Source organism: Lepus europaeus, chromosome 20 (genome assembly GCF_033115175.1).
Source record: "Lepus europaeus isolate LE1 chromosome 20, mLepTim1.pri, whole genome shotgun sequence".
NCBI classification, from domain to species: domain Eukaryota; kingdom Metazoa; phylum Chordata; class Mammalia; order Lagomorpha; family Leporidae; genus Lepus; species Lepus europaeus.
The window spans coordinates 5,957,902-5,975,702 of record NC_084846.1 but is presented as its reverse complement, the minus strand read 5'-3'; the positions used below and the strand labels follow the sequence as shown (position 1 = coordinate 5,975,702).

At 63.3% G+C, this 17,801-nt stretch overlaps 2 protein-coding genes across 3 annotated transcripts; both read right to left on the bottom strand.

Moving 5' to 3' along the window:
* Nucleotides 1-805: 805 nt before the first annotated feature.
* LPAR2 (lysophosphatidic acid receptor 2) lies at nt 806-5,492 on the bottom strand. Of its 2 annotated transcripts, XM_062178424.1 has the most exons (3): nt 5,410-5,492; nt 4,038-4,779; nt 806-1,655 (listed from the first exon to the last, which is right to left on the bottom strand). In XM_062178424.1, exons 2-3 carry the CDS (start codon nt 4,768-4,770, stop codon nt 1,339-1,341), a joined length of 1,050 nt encoding a protein of 349 aa, XP_062034408.1. In that variant the 5' UTR covers nt 4,771-4,779; nt 5,410-5,492; the 3' UTR covers nt 806-1,338. The 2 variants fall into 2 exon arrangements, with proteins under 2 accessions (XP_062034408.1, XP_062034409.1); XM_062178425.1 differs by lacking the exon at nt 5,410-5,492 and having other exon boundaries at nt 4,038-4,816.
* An 882-nt stretch (nt 5,493-6,374) lies between these two features.
* Nucleotides 6,375-16,967, bottom strand: GMIP (GEM interacting protein). The gene is made up of 21 exons (XM_062179094.1): nt 16,872-16,967; nt 15,965-16,049; nt 15,508-15,583; nt 15,352-15,409; nt 15,016-15,141; nt 14,847-14,911; nt 14,635-14,742; nt 13,020-13,100; nt 12,763-12,933; nt 12,533-12,670; nt 12,153-12,349; nt 11,849-11,955; nt 11,687-11,776; nt 11,438-11,509; nt 11,218-11,363; nt 10,950-11,138; nt 10,717-10,854; nt 10,386-10,582; nt 9,754-10,108; nt 7,199-7,265; nt 6,375-7,109 (listed from the first exon to the last, which is right to left on the bottom strand). The coding sequence occupies exons 1-21, from the start codon at nt 16,888-16,890 to the stop codon at nt 6,763-6,765; spliced, it is 2,832 nt and encodes a 943-aa protein (XP_062035078.1). The 5' UTR covers nt 16,891-16,967; the 3' UTR covers nt 6,375-6,762.
* Between the last annotated feature and the right edge of the window lie 834 nt (nt 16,968-17,801).

Sequence of the window (17,801 nt, the reverse complement as noted above, 5' to 3'; positions counted from 1 at the left end):
AGGGGCCAGTGCTGTGGCGTAGCAGGTAAGGCCACCGCCTGCAGACCCATATGGGTGCCGGTTCGAGTCCTGGCTGCTCTTCTTCTGATCCAGCTCTCTGCTGTGGCCCAGGAGTGCAGTGGAAGATGGCCCAAGTCCCTCGGCCCCTGCACCCACGTGGGAGACCTGGAAGAAGCTCCTGGCTACTGGCTTTGGATCGGCTCAACTCCTATCGCTGTAGCCATTTGGGGAGTGAACCAGCAGATGGAAGACCTCCCTCTCCGTAACTCTGCCTCTCAAAAAAGCAACCAAACAAAAAACCTCGCCCCTGCTGCCTGGACAGGACCACCTGTGTAATCTTGAACGAGCTGCACCTGGACCAAAGGGCAGCTAGGAGTGAGGAGGCTCCTACAGGCCAGAGACCACCTGGGCTCTAGAGGCGCGAGACAGACAGGCAGCAAGTGAGATGCAGGCAGGAAAACACAAGAGAAGACAAAAAACAGAGGCAGAAGGGCAGGTTCGTGGTGCAGCAGGTGAAACTGCCACTTGGGATGCCGACTTCCCATATGGGAGTGCTGGTTCGAGTCCCGGCTCCTCTGCTTCCAATGCAGCTTCCTGCTAATGCCCCTGGGAGAAAGCAGGTGATGGCCCAAGTATGGCGGCGGGGGAGGTCCCTGCCATCCACATGGGAGACCCGGATGGAGTTCCCGGCTCCTTGATTTGGCCTGGCCCATGCAACAGACTATCTAAACCGTGACAAAAAAAAAAAAAAAAAAAAAAACCTGCTTTGGAGACCTCAGAGAGGAAAGAAAGGTTTACTCCACAAAGCGTGCTCTCTCTCTCTACTGGCCCCTCAATTCTAACGAGCAATAGGCCAGCCCCCAGAGGCTGCGAGGGAACCTTTCCCCGCTCACCCTCAGCCCTTAGTCCAGTGTCGCTGAAGAATCAGCACACGTGACCTTGAACATTCTGGAAGAATCAGGAAGACAGTACGTCCGTGGTCTGTCCTCGTCAACCTGCCACACTGTGTCGCATGGCCTCAGCTCTCATCTCCCACCCGCCAGAGAGGAGAAACCAATCCACAGGGCTCACCAGGGGTGTGCAGTAAAAATACAAAAATGTCCGTTAAAAAACCCAAACCTGAGATGACTGGAGAGTGAGATTCCCACACTCCGTCCAACAGTCTTCTGGGAATTTGGAGATGACCCCCAACCCCAGCCCTCACGCAGGTAGAGCTGTGCACCTGCCGAGCCTTGCCTGCAGGCGAGCCCCCTCTGACACGGCTGAGCCAGTCGTATCCAAGAGTGGTCAGGGGCTGGTGGTCCAACATGTGCTGCATCCCACTCAAGTTCAAGGCGGCTAGAGGGTCGAGTCCATCAGGGAGTGGCCGTTCTCGGGCAGCATGATGCGCGTGCTGGCACCTGTCCTAGGGGACGAGGCACAGCTGCCGGCGGACTCCCGGCTGGCCCGGCGGAGGCACACACAGCAGAGGAGGTGGCGGAAGGTGCGGCGCATCTCAGCGTCGCGGCACGAGTACACGGCAGCGTTGACCAGCGAGTTGGCCTCGGCCAAGAGCAGGAAGAACTTCTCCACGGCCAGCACGTTGCACGACTTGCAGTCCAGACCATCTAGAAGCAGCACCACCTGACCTGGGGTCCAGCAGATCACGAAGGCCCCTGTGAGACGGAGGCCTGAGTGAGCGGGACGAGATCCGGCACCCAGAGCTCAGCTCAGGGCCGGAGGGGTCTCCCAAGCGTGGAGGGATAACCATGCAGGACATAGGACAAGACAGCTTGTAGGCCGACTTCGCCTGCAGTGCCAGCATCCAATAGGGCCGCCGGTTCGAGTCCCGGCTGCTCCACTTCCAATCCAGCGCTCTGCTATGGCCTAGGAAAGCAGTAGAAGATGGCCCAAGTCCTGGGGCCCCTGCACCCACATGGGAGACCCAGAGGAAGCTCCTGGCTCCTGGCTTCGGATCGGCGCAGCTCCGGCCGTTGCGGCCATCTGGGGAGTGAAGCATCTTGGGTCATCGTCATTGCTTTCTCAGGCACAAAGCAAGGAGCCGGATTGGAAGCAGAGCAGCTGGGATTTGAACTGGTGCTCATACGGGATGCCGGTGTTGCAGGTGGCTTAACCTGCTATGCCACACCGCCAGTGCAGGAGACCTTTCTTTGCCGTTGGTTCACCCTCCAATGGCCGCCGCGGTAGCGCGCTGCGGCCGGCGCACCGCACTGATCCGATGGCAGGAGCCAGGTGCTTCTCCTGGTCTCCCATGGGGTGCAGGGCCCAAGCACTTGGGCCATCCTCCACTGCACTCCCGGGCCACAGCAGAGAGCTGGCCTGGAAGAGGGGCAACCGGGACAGGATCGGTGCCCCGACCGGGACTAGAACCCGGTGTGCCGGCGCCGCAAGGCGGAGGATTAGCCTAGTGAGCCGCGGCGCCGGCCTGGCCCTGGGTGTTTCAATGAGGGACGTGACGGCACTATGGGGCAGGCAGGTCGTTCAGCGATGGACAGGGCACTGTGAGTAGAATCAAGCCTGACTCTGGGGGAAGTGGAGTGTGTCCTCATGGCTACGGGGTGGATCCTGGCTACCTCCCCTGCCCAGACCATTTTACACCAACAGCCAATGTGACCACGTGACTCCATGCTAAGGACTCCTTAAGGGGACCAGTGTTGTGGCATCCCAGGTTAAGCCATGGCTGGCGACACCAGCAACCCATATCAGAGTACCGGTTTGAGACCGGCTGCTCTGCTTCTAATCCAGCTTCCTGCTCACGTGCCTGGAAAGGTAGACAGGTGATGGCCCAAACACCTGGGCCTCTACCATCCATGCAGGAGATATAATGGAATTCCTGGCTCCTGCCTTTATCACGGCACAGCCCTGGCTATTGTGGCCATTTGGGGAGTGAACCAGTGGATGGAAGATCTCTCTCCTCTCTCTCTGGCACTAGGCTTTTCAAATAAATAACTCTTTAAAAAAAAAAAAAGATTGATTGAAAGGCAGAGTTACAGAGAGAGGGAGACAGCTCTTCCATCCACTGGTTCACTCCCCAAATGACTGAAACAGCCAGAGCTGGGCCGGTCCAAAGCCAGGAGCCAGGAGCCAGGAGCCAGGAGCTGCCTCTGGGTCTCTCAGGCAACAGCTTTACCCTCTATGCCACAACAGCAGCCCTATTTTTTTTTTTTTTTCTTGACAGGCAGAGTTAGACAGTGAGAGAGAGAGAGACAGAGAGAAAGGTCTTCCTTCTGTTGGTTCACCCCCCAAATGGCTGCTATGGCCAGCGCGCTGAGCTGATCCGAAGCCAGGAGCCAGGTGCTTCTCCTGGTCTCCCATGCGGGTGCGGGGCCCAAACACCTGGGCCATCCTCCACTGCCTTCCCGGGCCTCAGCAGAGTCCGGCGCCCCAACTGGGACTAGAACCCGGGGTGCCAGCGCCGCAGGCGGAGGATTAGCCTAGTGAGCCCCAGTGCCAGCCAACAGCAGCCCTATAAATAACTTAAAAAGGAAAAAAAATAGTTGGGGTCGGCATTGTGGCACAGCAGGTAAAGCCACTGACTGCGATGCCGGCACCCATCTGGGCGATGGTTCGAGTCCCAGCTGCTCCAGCTTCCACTAATGGCCCCGGAAAGCAGCGGAGGACGGCCCCAAGCGCTTGGGCCCCTGCACCCACCTGGGAGGCCCAGCCCTGGCTGTTGCAGCCATCTGGGGAGTGAACCAGCGGATGATAGCTATCTCTCCCCCTCTCTCTGTAACTCTTCCAAATAGATACATCTTTTTTTTTTTTTTTTTTTTAGATGCAAAAACAAAGCTTTCTAAGGGCTTCTAATAGAACTCAGAACAAAACGTGACTCCAGTCCCCGACCTTTGACCTCCGAGGCTGGCCAATCTGCTTTCGGTTCCGTCTGCCTGGAATTCTTTTCCTCCCCCTGGAGCACTCGAGTCTCTGCCCAGATAACAGCTCGCCAGGGATCACCGCCCACCCCCGCCCGGCCCTTATCAGGTGTAGTTCACGGTCTCTGGGTGTAGTGGGGTCAGAAGGCAGAGGCCCTCACTCACCTAGGATGATGACCACCGTCTTGACCAGGCTTAGCGTGGTCTCTCGGTAGTGGGGGTGACAGCTGACATGCTCCGACATGCGCTGCACCCTCCGCCGGACGTAGAAGAAGATGTGGGTGTAGACGGCCACCATGAGCAGGAAGACCAGCAGGCTGGACAGGGCCCAGACGGCCAGGTAGGAGCGGCTGAGCAGGGGGGCCATGCGAGAGCAGCGGTCCAGGGCGCAGAGGCAGTGCCACGAGTGGGCGGGCAGCAGCCCCAGCCCCAGCGCGGCCAGCCACACGCCCACGATGAGCATGATCACCCGGCCCCGCGGCATGCGGCTGTGCAGCTGCACGGCCATCACGCTGCGGTGACGCTCCACGGCGATGGCCAGCAGCGTGGCCACCGAGGCGGTGAGGCTCGTGTCCAGGAGGCCCTGCCGCATGAACCAGCCCTCCAGTGACAGCCGGGCTGTGCGCGGCCCCGTGTGGAACATGAGGAAGAGGTAGGCCACGCCGGAGAAGAGGTCGGCGGCGGCCAGGTTCCCCAGCAGGTAGTAAATGGGCTGGTGGAAGCGGCGGTTGGAGGCGATGGCCGCGATGACCAGCAAGTTGGTCAGCAGCACCAGCACGCTCACGGTCAGCCCCAGCGCCACCACCACCACGTCCTTGGGCCGCCAGTGGGAGCTCAGCTCTTTGCCGCTATTATTGTAGAAAAAGCCCACAGTCTCGTTGTAGTAGCACTGGCCCATGGTGACCACCTGGGGGGCACAGAGTCGGGGGGTCAGTGCAAGTGGAGCTCCTTGGAACCACACAAGGAGCGAGCAGCAGCCTGGAGAGGAGGAGGAGGAGGAAAGCAGACAAAAACGCATCTGCAGTCCAGGCCCGGCCCGGCCCCGGGGGGTGGGGGTGGGCCGCCAGCTTGACCCGGCTGGGTGGGTGGGGTGGAGGGGAGCTAGGGCGTGCGCAGCGTGAGCTGGTGAGGTGCCCGGGTCAAGTGCGGGGAGGAGAAACCAGGAAACGCGTGTGTGTGTGTGTCTGTGTGTGCGTGCACGCGCACGCGCGCGCGCAAAGTGAAGTCCCTCGCCGGGACCCTGCGGGAGCTGAGCGGTCCCTTTGGGAGGCGGCGGCTAGGCGGTCCCCGGAGTCCTCGGGCCGGCAGGATTTAGGCGCCAGAGCGCCCGAAGCGGGCGGGGCATCGGGCCGTTCCGGGAGGGACGGAGGACCCTGGAGGCCGCCGGGACAAAGAGGGCGCCCGGGGAGAAGGCGCTGGGCGAAGCGGCCCGGAGCCCCTAGGCTGGGGGTGGGGGAGGGAAGGGAGAGGGGGCGGCGCCCAGGCCCCGCGGACACGTGCCGCGCCCTCCCCGGCCCCAAGCCGGTGCGGGCCTCACCTGGGCAGCGCGTCAGGCTGCAGACGGGGTGCGCTGGTCGGGGGCTGGGGTGGGCCCGGAGTCCATGGCCCCGCGACCGCGGCGGGAACGGAGGCGCGTTCGGCTGCGGAGGGCGCGCGGGAGGCGGGGCCGCCCGGAGGCCCCGCCCCTTGCCCGGAGGCCCCGCCCCCGCCACCTGGGGGAGCCCCGCCCCGCCACCTGGAGGGAACCCGGCCTCGCCCGCTTGCAAGCCAAGCTGGGTCGCCCGGAACCGCAGCCCCCTCATTTCCTCCCCGCCATTTCCGGCGCGGGACCCTCACCCCCGGCCCCCGCACACCTTGAACGCGGCCGCACTTTGGCGATTGACTCTCTCAGCGACGGAGAAAGCCCGCCGGGACCACCCCGGGTGGTCTCAAGGCCCGCGCCCCCCGCCCCAGAACCCCCCCTCCCACCCCGCCGCCGGCCCTTCCCCGCCCTCTCCCTGGCGTCCAATCGGCCGCCGAGCTGCAAGCCACGCCCTGATCCGACTCGGCTCCCACCGCCGCGACCCCCGCCCAGCCTGGGCTTCCCCAGCGCAGGTCGCCCACCCCGCAGACCCCCCGCCCCCGCCCTCCGGCGCTCTCCGCTCTCCGCCTTGGGACAGCGCTGCCCCCAGCATGGCCCTGGCCTGCGGCTTCCTCCCCCAGCCTCCCTGCGGCGGCCCAGGACTCCCACGGAGTGCAACACGCGGCCCTATTGTCCCGGTTATCTGTGCCTGCTCGTTTGGTTACACAGGACCGGTTTGGGGACGCGCAGCTCCAGGAAGGCCGGGCTGCTGTGACTCAGCCGCGTGCCCAGGCCCCTTTTGCCTACAGGTGGGTCAGGGGTGTGTGGGCAGGAGGAGGAAAAGGGGGGGCCCTCGGCTCAATCGGGGGCAAAGGAGGCTTGCCCTGGCCGGCCTCTCCCCAGCACCCTCCTCTGGCAGTCACACACGCAGTGTACACAGGGCGACGTTTATTCAAAAACTACCAGATCCCGGGCACCAGGGGGCTGTGGGGTCTGGCTGCCCCCCACCAAGAACTGGCGGGTGGCTTGGCTCGGTGCAGTCGGCAGGCGGCGGTGGGGCAGTGCCCACACCAAGCAGCAAAAGGCACCCAAAGGGTCAGAGTCCGGGGTGGACCCTGGATACTGACCGTGACCTGGAGCAGCCCTGAGGCTTTGGCAATGACCTGTGTGTGCTGGGAGGGTTCTGGGCCTCCCCCAGGCCACGCTGTCTTTATAGGAACCCCCCAAGTGGAGCTCTGGCCCCAGGTGTGTGGGGGAGGGCGGTCAGGCACGCGAGACATGGGTCCATCTTCACAGTCCCAAGCCCCCCCCCAGAGGGTCCAGGGGTGGTCAGAGATGCTCCTCGACTTCCTCTGGCTGGGGGTCGGCACTGCCGGCGGTCCTGGGCACAGCCTCGCTGTCCAACTTGGAGAGTAGCCGGGCGGTCTCTTGAGTGATCTCAAAATGTTTGGGCAGCGGGGTGCGGCGCAGGGGGCTGGGCCCCCGCCTCCGCAAACTCCCTGGGTTCGTGGATGCCACTGGGGTCTCTTCGCACAGTTTGGAAGCCACCAGCGCCAAGCTGGACAGCTGGTGGGTGACAGGCCGCACGCCCCCCCGGGGGTACTTTACGGGCTGGCGGCTGAAGTGGCCCCGGGACTGTGTCCCCAGGAACGAGTCTTCGGGGCCTTGGCTGGTCTCTGTGGGGAGGGGTGGTCAGCGCTGAGCATCCCCAGGTCCTCTGGATGCGACCCCCAGGATTCCCGAGCCACTCCCCCCACACGCTCACCTTCCTCGGCCTCGTCTTTGGTGTCTTCCGCCACTTCCTCCCTCTGATCACTCTGCGGAGCTGGGATCTGCGGGGACAAGTCCAGGAATGAGACCCCAGCCCTGAAAACCCCAGCCCTTGAGAAGGGCTTGTTCCTGGGTGTGCGAAAGTTCAGCCCTAAATGATGCCCTTAAAAATGTACAGCTTGGGGACCGGCGCTGTGGCATAGTGGGTTCAGCTGCCGCCTGGGACACCGGTTAGACTCCCTGAGCTGCTCCACTTCCCATCCAGCTCTCTGCTGTGGCCTGGGAAAGCAGCAGAAGATGGCCCAAGTGCTTGGGCCCCTGCGCCCGCATGGGAGACCTGGAAGAAGCTCCTGGCTCCTGATCAGTTCAGCCCCAGCCATTGTGGCCATTTGGGGGGGTGAACCAATGATGGACGACCTCTCTCTCTGTCTCCCCCTCTCACTGTCTGTAACTCTACCTCTCAAATAAATAAAATCTTAAAAAAAAAAAAAAAAAAAAGGAGCTGAAGCAGGGTGTTGAACCGAGGTACAGTGGGATGTGGGAGGCTTGGCCAAATGCCTGCCTGAAAACTTGTTTTGTAATTTCGCTTGAATACCCTCGTGTAGCACCCCGTGTGTAATGGGTGTGTATTCACTGGCAGCCCAGGCGTTGTGCAGAGTAGGTGCTCCGTGCTGGCCTGCACCCTGCACATAGTAGGTACACAATCCACGGTGGTGGGCAGGGCCCCTGTGCCCGTCCCTGTTTGGTCTCACTTCCTACCACTCTCCCCTCGTTCACTGAAATGTGGCACTGTGCCTTCAACACACCAGGCATGCTTCTACCTCTGGGCCTTTGCACTGGCCGTCCCCTTGGCCTGCAACGCCCTTCCCCAGGTCTCCACATGGCTTCTTCCCCACACCCGTCAGTCTTTGCTCAAATCCACCTGTTCTGTAAGACTTGTCCACAGGGTAGGCACTGGGCACAGCCATTAAGACACCACGTCTCAACAGGCTAATCCTCTGCCTTGCGGCGCCGGCACAGCGGGTTCTAGTCCCGGTCAGGGCGCCGGATTCTGTCCTGGTTGCCCCTCTTCCAGGCCAGCTCTCTGCTGTGGCCCGGGAGTGCAGTGGAGGATGGCCCAAGTGCTTGGGCCCTGCACCCGCATGGGAGACCAGGAGAAGCACCTGGCTCCTGGCTTCGGATCAGCGTGGTGCGCCGGCCACAGTGGCCATTGGAGAGTGAACCAATGGCAAAGGAAGACCTTTGTCTCTCTCTCTCTCACTGTCTAACTCTGCCTGTCAAAAAATTTAAAAATATATAATAATAATAATAAAAAGACACCACGTGGGGCTCACATTGCGGTGTAGTGGGCTAAGCCTCTGCCTGCAGTGCCCGCATCCCATATGGGCGCCGGTTTGAGTCCCGGCTGCTCCACTTCCAATCCAGCTCTCTGCTATGGCCTGGGAAAGCAGTGAAAGATGGCCCAAGTCCTTGAGCCCCTGCACCCACACGGGAGACTTGGAAGAAGCTCCTGGCTCCTGGCTTTAGATTGGTCCAGCTCTGGCTGTTGTGGCCATTTGAGGAGTGAACCAGCAGATGGAAGACCTCTCTCTCTGTAACTCTACCTCTCAAATAAATAAAATCTTTTTTTTTTTTTTTTGACAGGCAGAGTGGACAGTGAGAGAGAGAGACAGAGAGAAAGGCCTTCCTTTGCCGTTGGTTCACCCTCCAATGGCCGCCGCGGCTGGCGCGCTGCGGCTGGCACACCGCGCTGATCTGATGGCAGGAGCCAGGTGCCTATCCTGGTCTCCCATGGGATGCAGGGCCCAAGCACTTGAGCCATCCTCCACTGCACTCCCTGGCCACAGCAGAGAGCTGGCCTGGAAGAGGGGCAACCGGGACAGAACCGGCGCCCTGACTGGGACTAGAACCTGGTGTGCCGGCGCCGCAAGGCGGAGAATTAGCCTAGTGAGCCGCGGTGCCCATAAATAAAATCTTTTTTAAAAAATTTTAAAAAGACACCACGTGGTGAGTGCGCATCCTGTCTGGAGAGCCTGGCTACGGTCCTGGCTGTGTTTCCCGATGCTAGCTTCCTGCTAACATACTCTCTCCAGGGCAGAGTGGTGGCCTAAGCGCTTGGGTCTGTGCCATCCATGGGGGAAACCTGACTGCAGCTCCCAGCCGCAGCCTGGCCCAGCCCCAGCTGTTGTGCGCGTTTGCGGTGGGAGCTGTCTACTGAATCTTATTTGTTTATTATGTTTTTTTTTTTCCCCCACCAGAACGCAGGCACCCAAAGGCTGGTGCCTTTGAACACTGAACTCCCTCGTGTCCCGGTTATGCCTTCGTGCTTGGCACATAGTAGTAGTGCCTGGCACATAGTGGGTGCTTAGTGAATTTCCTGTTGGAAGAAATGGCTGGTGCCAGCATTACATCATCCCTCACTCTCCCTTTTAGAATGAGCGTGGGTTACATGAGGAAGGAGAATATTATAGGGAAAAGAAGCAAGACAGGAGAGATGATTCAACCCGGAGAAGAACCCTCCCCCCATCTGCCGGCCCCGTGGGTTCCTACCTCGGGGGTCGTGACCTCTCCAAGCTTCTCCAGGGATCCGTGGGGATGCGGCTCCGGGCCTGGCCCTGAGGCTGGCGCGAGGCAGGGGCTGGTGGTGGTGAGGGGCCCCGGGGCCGGGCTGGGGTCTTGGGTCAAGGGCTCGGTGGCCAGGGGCAGCTCATCCATCCCGAAGATCTGCTCGTAGTGCACGATGAGGAACTCCACGAGCTGGGCCTGGTACCCTGAGTCCAGCAGGCAGGTGGCGGGGCTGGCACCGGCCGCCCGCGGGTCCTCCGGTGGCCGCAGCAGCGTCGGCCCGAACACGATGCCCAGGTTGTTGGCAGACATCCTGTTCTCCTCACAGTGTGCGGCCACCCTGGGGACGGTGTGAGGGGAGGAGTCAGGGCACGGGTACAAGGCCATCGGGCTGAGGGCAAGGGCAGGGCCCGCAGGCTAGCCCAGTGGCCACCTGACCAGGTCGTGGGCAAGTGGGCCTGGTCAGGGTGGGAGACCACCAGCAGCCATGGGCCCAGCACGGAGGGTCGGGTGTCCCAGAGTTACGAATTAGGCTTCAGCGGCTTGGGGGGGGGGGCAGGTCAAAGGTCAGGGGTCAGGGCGTTGTCGACTTCCGAGGCTCAGGGCCCAGTGCACACCTGAACAGATGGGCCACCAGGTGCCGTAGGGTGTTGTAGTTAGAGTGAGGCAACTGTACCAAGAGGGTCTTCAGCAAGTAGACAACCTCAGGGCGGGGGCTGGGGGCCCCAGGGTCGGCCCCGGGGTCTGCATGCAGGGTCTTAGCCAGAGAGATGAAGGCGTCGTACAAATGGAAGGGGACCACGGGGTCGGTGAGCTGGGGGTGGAATGGGTGGGGGTGCACACAAGTGTGGGTGGGCCGCGGAGGGTCCCCAAGCCCCCGCCCTCCTCCCCACTCCCATCCCCCCCACCACCACCCACCGCCACCACCAACAACCCCAGAGCACCCACCTCCTGGAGAAACCGCTTAAGGACACTGGAGACATCGTGGGGCGAGTTTCCGGAGAGTTCCACCAGCGCGCGGCCGTTCTCAAAAGCCTGGCACAGCCGCTCCACGCGGACCCGGGACCCGCTGACCCGGTAGATGCCCTGCGGGGTCAGGGTGAGAAACGGCCGGCCCGCTCGTGATCCGGCCACCCACGGCAGCGGGGCACTTCTGGGGATGGTCAGGGTCAAGGCTGCACCTTCACTCCCAGGGCGCGGTGCTCGATCTCGGCCGTGCACTTGGTGACCACGAAGGGCACCTCCTCCGGGAAGTCCCTGGGCAGCTGCAGGAAGTTGACTCCAAAGAGAGGCGTCCGGGCTGGGAGCTTCCTGTGTCCACAGAGGATCAGCAAGGTCTCCAGGCAGCGCTTGTGACAGGTCAGGAGGCACTGGAGGGAAAGGTCACAGGGTCACCGGGGGGTGGCGGAGGGTCAGCAGAGCTCCCTGGCTCACCGCCCCAGGCCACACCTCTTCGCACTCGATCCCGTTGACCATGAAGGCGTCACACTCGCGGCATTTGGCCGGGCCCCGCAGCCGCCGCAGCCGGTGGGTCTGAGCCGCCAGGGAGAGCGTCCACTTCCTGCCCAGCCCATTCTCCAGCCCCTCTCCCAGGTCTGCAGGGAGACAGGGTCAGGGGCACTCGGTCTACCTCCCGGCCCCCCGCCCCCACCCCTGCTTCCAGCCTCACCGGGATCTCGCTCCTCAAAGTCATCGGAGGACTCGGTGCCCGTGGACGACACCTTCACCAGCCGCCGCGTGCCTGGGGTCAGAGGTCAGGAGGGGGTCAGAGAGGTCAAAGGTTAAGGGTTGGAGGATGGATCGGCAACTCCGGGGGGGGGGTTTCAGAAGTGGTAACGAGAGAATGGATCAGGGGGGCGGGGCAAGTTGGGGTCAAAGGTCAGGTGAGAGACTGGGGGTCAGAGAGTAGCTGACCCACCTGGGCTGGAAGTGGGAGAGTCCAGGGACCGGGACTCGCTCCCGCCACCCACGCTGTCCACATCACTGCCTGGAGCGGGGCCTGCGGTCCCTAGGAGGGGACAAGTCATTAAGGGTGGTACCCAGCCCTGACGCCCACCCTCCAGGCCACCCCTGCACTCACCCTGCCTGCCTGTGCCTGGGTCCTCCCAAGCACCCGGCTCAGCCAAACTCTCGTCCAGCCTCGGAGGCGGGGGCCCCGAGAGCTTCTTTCTGGTGTCCAGAGGCGAGCTGGGAGGGCAGCGATGTGGGGGGCTGAGCCTCAGGGCGCTGGCCCCCCAGTCTGCAGAAACCCCAAAGTCCTGAGCCTCCCAGAACCGGGGGACACCCCCTTCCCCCAACAATAGATGCCGCTGCAGCCTGGCGTCCCCTGGCCCCGCGGGGTCAACAGCCGGGACCCCTTCCCGCCATCATTCCCGGGGGCCCACCTGTGCGCAGGGGGCGCAAACTCCTGGAAGCAGAAGGCAGGCGGCGGGGGTGGCGGGGCCTCGGGCCGCAGCGCCCGCACGTACTCCTGGTAGCGCTGGCCGGGCTCAAAGGGCTCGCAGCATTCGGCCAACGCCGCGAAGGCGCGGGGGCCCCGCTCCGCCTGCGCCCCCCGCAGCCCGAACAGGCCCAGGGTCACCTGCGGGGCGGAGACCAAGAGTGATGGGGAGAGGGGCGGGGCCTCTCCCTTCGGGATGGAGACCAGGGCATGGGGGCGTGGCCTGGGCGTGCTCGTGCTCGGAGGGCGCTGCTCCTCCTGCGGGCAGGACCCCCGCCCGCAAGGGGCCTGGGGACTGGAGACAGGGGGCGGAGAGTGGCTTACCCGTCGCAGAACCTCGTCCCCTTGCAAGACCAGCTTGCGCACGTGCGACACGATCCGCTGCTTGGCCGCCTCCAGGTCCTGCTGCCTGGCGTTGGCTTCGCGCACGCAGGCCTGGTACAGCGCCTCGGCTTCCTGCGCCTGGGGGGAGACCGAGGCAGGCGCGTGGGAGAGCGCGGAGGCGGGGGCACAGCACACCGCAGCACTCAGAGGCCCGCCGCCAGCTCCCGCACCTTGGCTTGGGCCTCCTCTCGCGAGCGCCGCCGCCGCTCCTGCTGCTTGCTGGGGCCTGGCGAGGCCTGGGGGGCCGGGTCCTCCGGGGAGCCCTGGCAGCGTGCCCGCAGGTCCTCGCAGCGCTGGAAGTAGTGTAGCTGGGCCCGCCGCAGCGCCTGCACCGCCTCGTTCTGGGAAGGGGGGGGGGCTCAGCGACCGCCTCTCCTCCCGCTGACCCCTCCCCACCCTCCCACCCTCCGCCCGCTCAGGGCGTCACCATTCTCTTCTGTTCCTTCATCCACTGGTCCTTGAACTCCTTGCGCCACTTTTCGATCTCGGTCCGCTTGGCGGCCAGGGGCTAGCGGGGATGAGGGGTGGGTTAGAGGTGGTGGACGGTCGCCACCTCAGGGCCCCCCCACCCCGTCCTTTCTGTTCACACTGCTCCCCTTTCTGCCTCTCTCACTCTCTCCTCAATTGCCCCCTGCAACAGCCAGGAGACCGGAACGCAATCTGGGTGCGTCCCTGGGTGGCAGGGGTACTGCACCCCTCTCTGCCACCCACAAGGGAGACCTGGATGGAGTCCCAGGCTCCTGGCCTCAGCCTGGCGCAACCCTGGCCGCTGAAGCCATTTGCAGAGTGAACCAAAAGATGGAAGGTGTCTTTCTCCTCTCTCTGCTACTCTGCCTTACAAATAAACAAACAAGTTTTTTGTTTTTGTTTTGTTTTGTTTTTGACAGGCAGAGTGGATAGTGAGAGAGAGAGACAGAGAGAAAGGTCTTCCTTTTGCCGTTGGTTCACCCTCCAATGGCCACCGCGGCCGGCGCATCACACTGATCCGAAGCCCCGAGCCAGGTGCTTCTCCTGGTCTCCCATTGGGTGCAGGGCCCAAGCACTTGGGCCATCCTCCACTGCCTTCCCAGGCCACAGCAGAGAGCTGGCCTGGAAGAGGGGCAACCGGGATAGAATCCGGCGCCCCGACCGGGACTAGAACCCGGTGTGCCGGTGCCGCAAGGCGGAGGATTAGCCTGTTAAGCCATGGCACCGGCCACAAACAAGTCTTTAAAAAAAAAAAAGCAGAGGAACCAGGGAGTTGGGACTAAGCACTCCCATATGGGGTGTGTGTATCTAAAGATGTATTTATTTATTTGAAAGTCAGAGTTACACAGAGAGAGGAAGAGAGAGAGAGAGAGAGGTTTTCCATCTGCTGGGTCACTCCCCAAATGGCCACAACAATCCAGGCTGGGCCAGGCCAAAGCCAGGAGCTCTATCCGGGTCTCCCACGCAGGTGCAGGGGCCCAAGCACTCGGCCCATCTAACACTGCTTTCCCAGGCACAACAGCAGGGAGCTGGATCGGAAGTGGAGCAGCCGGGACTCGAACCGGCGCCCATAGGAGATGCCACAGGCAGCATCTTTACCCACTACGCCACGAGGCTGGCTCCAGAATGCACACACCTTAACCACTGCACCAAATGCCTGCTCCTGGACCCTTTTCCGAGTGCAAATTCTTTGGGCAGCGGGGGGGAGGGGTGGTTGTGCAGGAAGGGGGGGTATCTTCTCACCTAGCCCTGCTGCCCCCCCACCCCGCCACCGCCATGTCCCCAGGCAGAGTCTCAGCGGCCATCCGCTCCCTTCTGCCTGGACCCAGAGCCACCGAGGCCCTTCCTGGGGACACAGAGCCCCTCGACACAAACAGAAGCCGCGCCATGTTGCAACCGCGCAGGAAGCCGGACTGGAATCTGTAAGGCCGCCTTGGGCAAGTTCCTGAGCGGCGGCGCTGGCCGGCCCTCGGCTTCCTCATCAGCTGAAGGGTGATGACGGCAGCACCGCCTCCCTCCGGGGCATCCCCCGGGGCACAGCAGGCTGCCCCCCTCGCCGTCCTGCCCGTCCTCACCTGGCAGTAGTCTCGTCTCTGCTGGGCCACCGTCTCCACGGCCAGGGCTCCCAGGCTAAGGTCATGCTCCAGGAAGAGCGTGTAGATATACTGCAGCGGCATATGGCTCTGGCGGGGGTGGAGGGGGTGGACACTGAGCATGGCGGGGGGCGGGGCTGGGCTTTGGGGAGGTGGGGGCGGGTGGTCTCTGGGGAAGGCCAGGTCGCGGCTACCTGCTGGTGGATGGACACCTTGCCGGCCTCGGCAATCTTCATGACACTTCTGGCAAACTCCAGCTCTGCGGGGGCGGGGGTGGGGGGAGACACGGCAGGGCTCTGGGTCCGGCTGCAGTTTCCGGGACGGTGCCAGGGGTGCGGGGGCTGGGCTGCAAGGGGTCCTCACCATAGTTGGCCCTCTTCTCGGTCCAGGCCAGCAGCTCCTTGGCGTAGCGGCTCCAGGTCTTGGCATAATCTAGGGCCATGTCCACGCCCCCTTTGGTCCGAATGAGCCGCAGGTCCAGTTCCTCTCCTGGGCAGACGGGCAGCAGACCCCTGCTGGCGGAACTCCCCCTTCCGCCCCCTGAGGTCCCCAGACCACCACGACCGCTCGTGGAGCGAGCACTCCTCCCCCAGACACCCTCCTTTGGTCACCGTGGCATCTTACAGACCCCCTGCCCAGACTGGGGGCCCTCGGAGGTTTGGATCTGCTGTGTGCATGTTTTGACCCCCACCGTCCTACCTGAAAGAGGTGCAGGGCTCTCTATGGAGGGGCAGCTCCAACAGCTGGCTTTGCTGGTCTGCGAGGGCAAAAGGGGACAGCATCAAGAGCTGGTGGGGCAGGGGCCCACCCCCCGCCCCAGGAGGGTCCTTCCCCCTGTACCTCGATCCCACTTACCACCGTGGCTGTGGGGACCTTGTCAGGCTCGGGGTCTGCTGAGTGTCCGGGGTCTCCAGGCAGCATCTCGAGGGCCCTGGGGGTAAGGGTGTCAGGATGCCACCGTCCACCCAGTCTGTCCCCGCTGGGGGTGCTGGGGGCGTCACCTCCATGCATCACTGGAATCAGAGGTCTGAACAGTAGGGTTTTGGGGAGGAACTAGTTCACTATTATTGTTTCCAAAGGAGCCTTGAGAAAGGGTTTGGAGGGTCCCTTGAGTGGCTCACATGGGCCTAAGGGGTTACAAGAAGGACCAAGACATCTTTGGGGATCTCCAGTGAACTTGGCGGCATGATTTTTGGAGGGTCACATCGGACCTCTCAGGTTAGCCGGGAAGTGGGTTGTGACGTAGGCTGGTACCAGAGAAGGCGTTGGGGGGGATCCTGGGACGGGCTCGGGGTGATCTAGGCGCACTCACACATTCCCCAGTGAGATCTCGAGGTTGTCCAGGCTCCGGAAGATGTCACTGTACCTCTTCCTGCCATCCGGCGCCGGGGTGAGCCCTGGGGGAGGGGACTGTGATATACCGGGAGACCTGTGCCTCTCTCTTACCCAGCCTCCTTTGGAGGGGTTGACAGGCAGGCAGGCAGAGGCCTGGCCCCGAGGGCTTGGGTCGGAGGGGGAACACGCTGAGGCCGACAGATGGACCCAGCAGACACACGGAAAGAGCGACAGCTGCGCACAGCCACAGACACCCACACAGGCACAGCCCCAGAAGCCAAGCGACAAAACAGACCGCCCAGAGGCAGCCGCCCTTGACAATGGAGCCACATGGACCCCAGGCCAGACAGATGGGCCTACACGTGGTACACACAGGCAACACCAGGGACACCGACACCGAGTGACCCCCGCACACACACGCACAGCACAAAGACGGCTGCACGCCCAGGTCGGACCTGGCCACGTTTCTGCAGCCGCCGCCACGCCACCCCCGGTCCCGCCCCCCTCCCCCAAACAAGGGGGCCCAGGTCTGCACCCGGGCATCGGGGAGGAGGGTGGTGGTCCAGCGCGCTGCCCTCGCCCCCGGCGGGCGTGACACCCTGCCCCCATCACAAAATCAGAAGCAGAAGCGGCCACTTCCCCTTCCTGGGCCCCCTCCCCCCCCCCCGGCGTCCGGGGTGAGGACTGGCTGAGACGAGGGCGGGTGAGGGCTGGCGTCCTGGGTCCCTGCTGGCTCCGGGGGTCCCCACGATGGAAGAAACCTGCACCCATCCCATTCAGGAGCTCGGCTCCCGGCTCTCGGGACAGGCGGGGCTCCTCTATTTAGGAAGCAGGGGGGAACCGTGGCGGGGGAAGGGGCCTCTCCTGAATCCCGGATCCCCTACCCGGCTCTGCTGCGTCCATGGCTAGGCCCGGGAAGCTTGGCGAGGACCGGGTCCGGGATGGGCTCGCGAGGCGGCGCGGCCCAGCCCCGATTTCCTGCCGCCGCCGCCGCCGCCCGGGTTCTGCGCGTGCCCCGCCCAGAGGAGGCCACGCCCCCTCGCCAGCGGCCACGCCCCCTTCCTGGGGTTCCTGGCACCGTGGTCTGGCTAGGGAGGGCCCCTTGAGCTCCGCCCCAGCCCTTCAAAACCCACTCTGGCTTGACCGGGGCCATGGCGCCCCCTGATGGGAGGTCGGATGTTCTGCCTGACTCTGGTTGAAACATCCCCCGCGCGTTGGGACCCGAGATGGGGACCACTGGCGTGGGGGGCCCTGCGGTGACCCTCAAAGCTGCGCAGGCTCTGGATGCCTGGCTCGCAGGCACGGAGGGGGCATAGCGACTGCCTGCCCTGGGCCCCCCGGGAATCACCCGGCCCCTCCCCTGCATTGCACGTGAAGGCTGCAGTCTCCCTGCCTCGTGGGCTCTGGCCCCACTTCTCTCCTCTCAAGCCCGTCCAACCCCGCAGGACCTGCCGCCAGTGTGGGCCCCTTCCCATGCTTCCACTTGGCACGGGTCAGCATGGAGGAAGCAGGGTGCCGAGCAGGCAGGGGATGGACATAGAGGTATTTCCTGCAGTTCAGGTCTAGGCGCTGCTACAAGCCATCTTGTTATAAAATGCACCCCACAGTGGCCACGCGCAACCCCGGCATCCCATAGCCGAGCCCCAGTTCCAGTCCAGGCTGCTCGGCTTCCAATGCAGTTCCCTTGCTGTGCCTAGGAAGGTAGATGGCTCAAGTGCTTGGGCCCCCACCACCCACACAGGAGGCCTGGATGGGTGTCCCTAGCTCCCGGTTTCTGGGGCCATTTGAGAAATAAGCCAGCAGATGGAAGATTT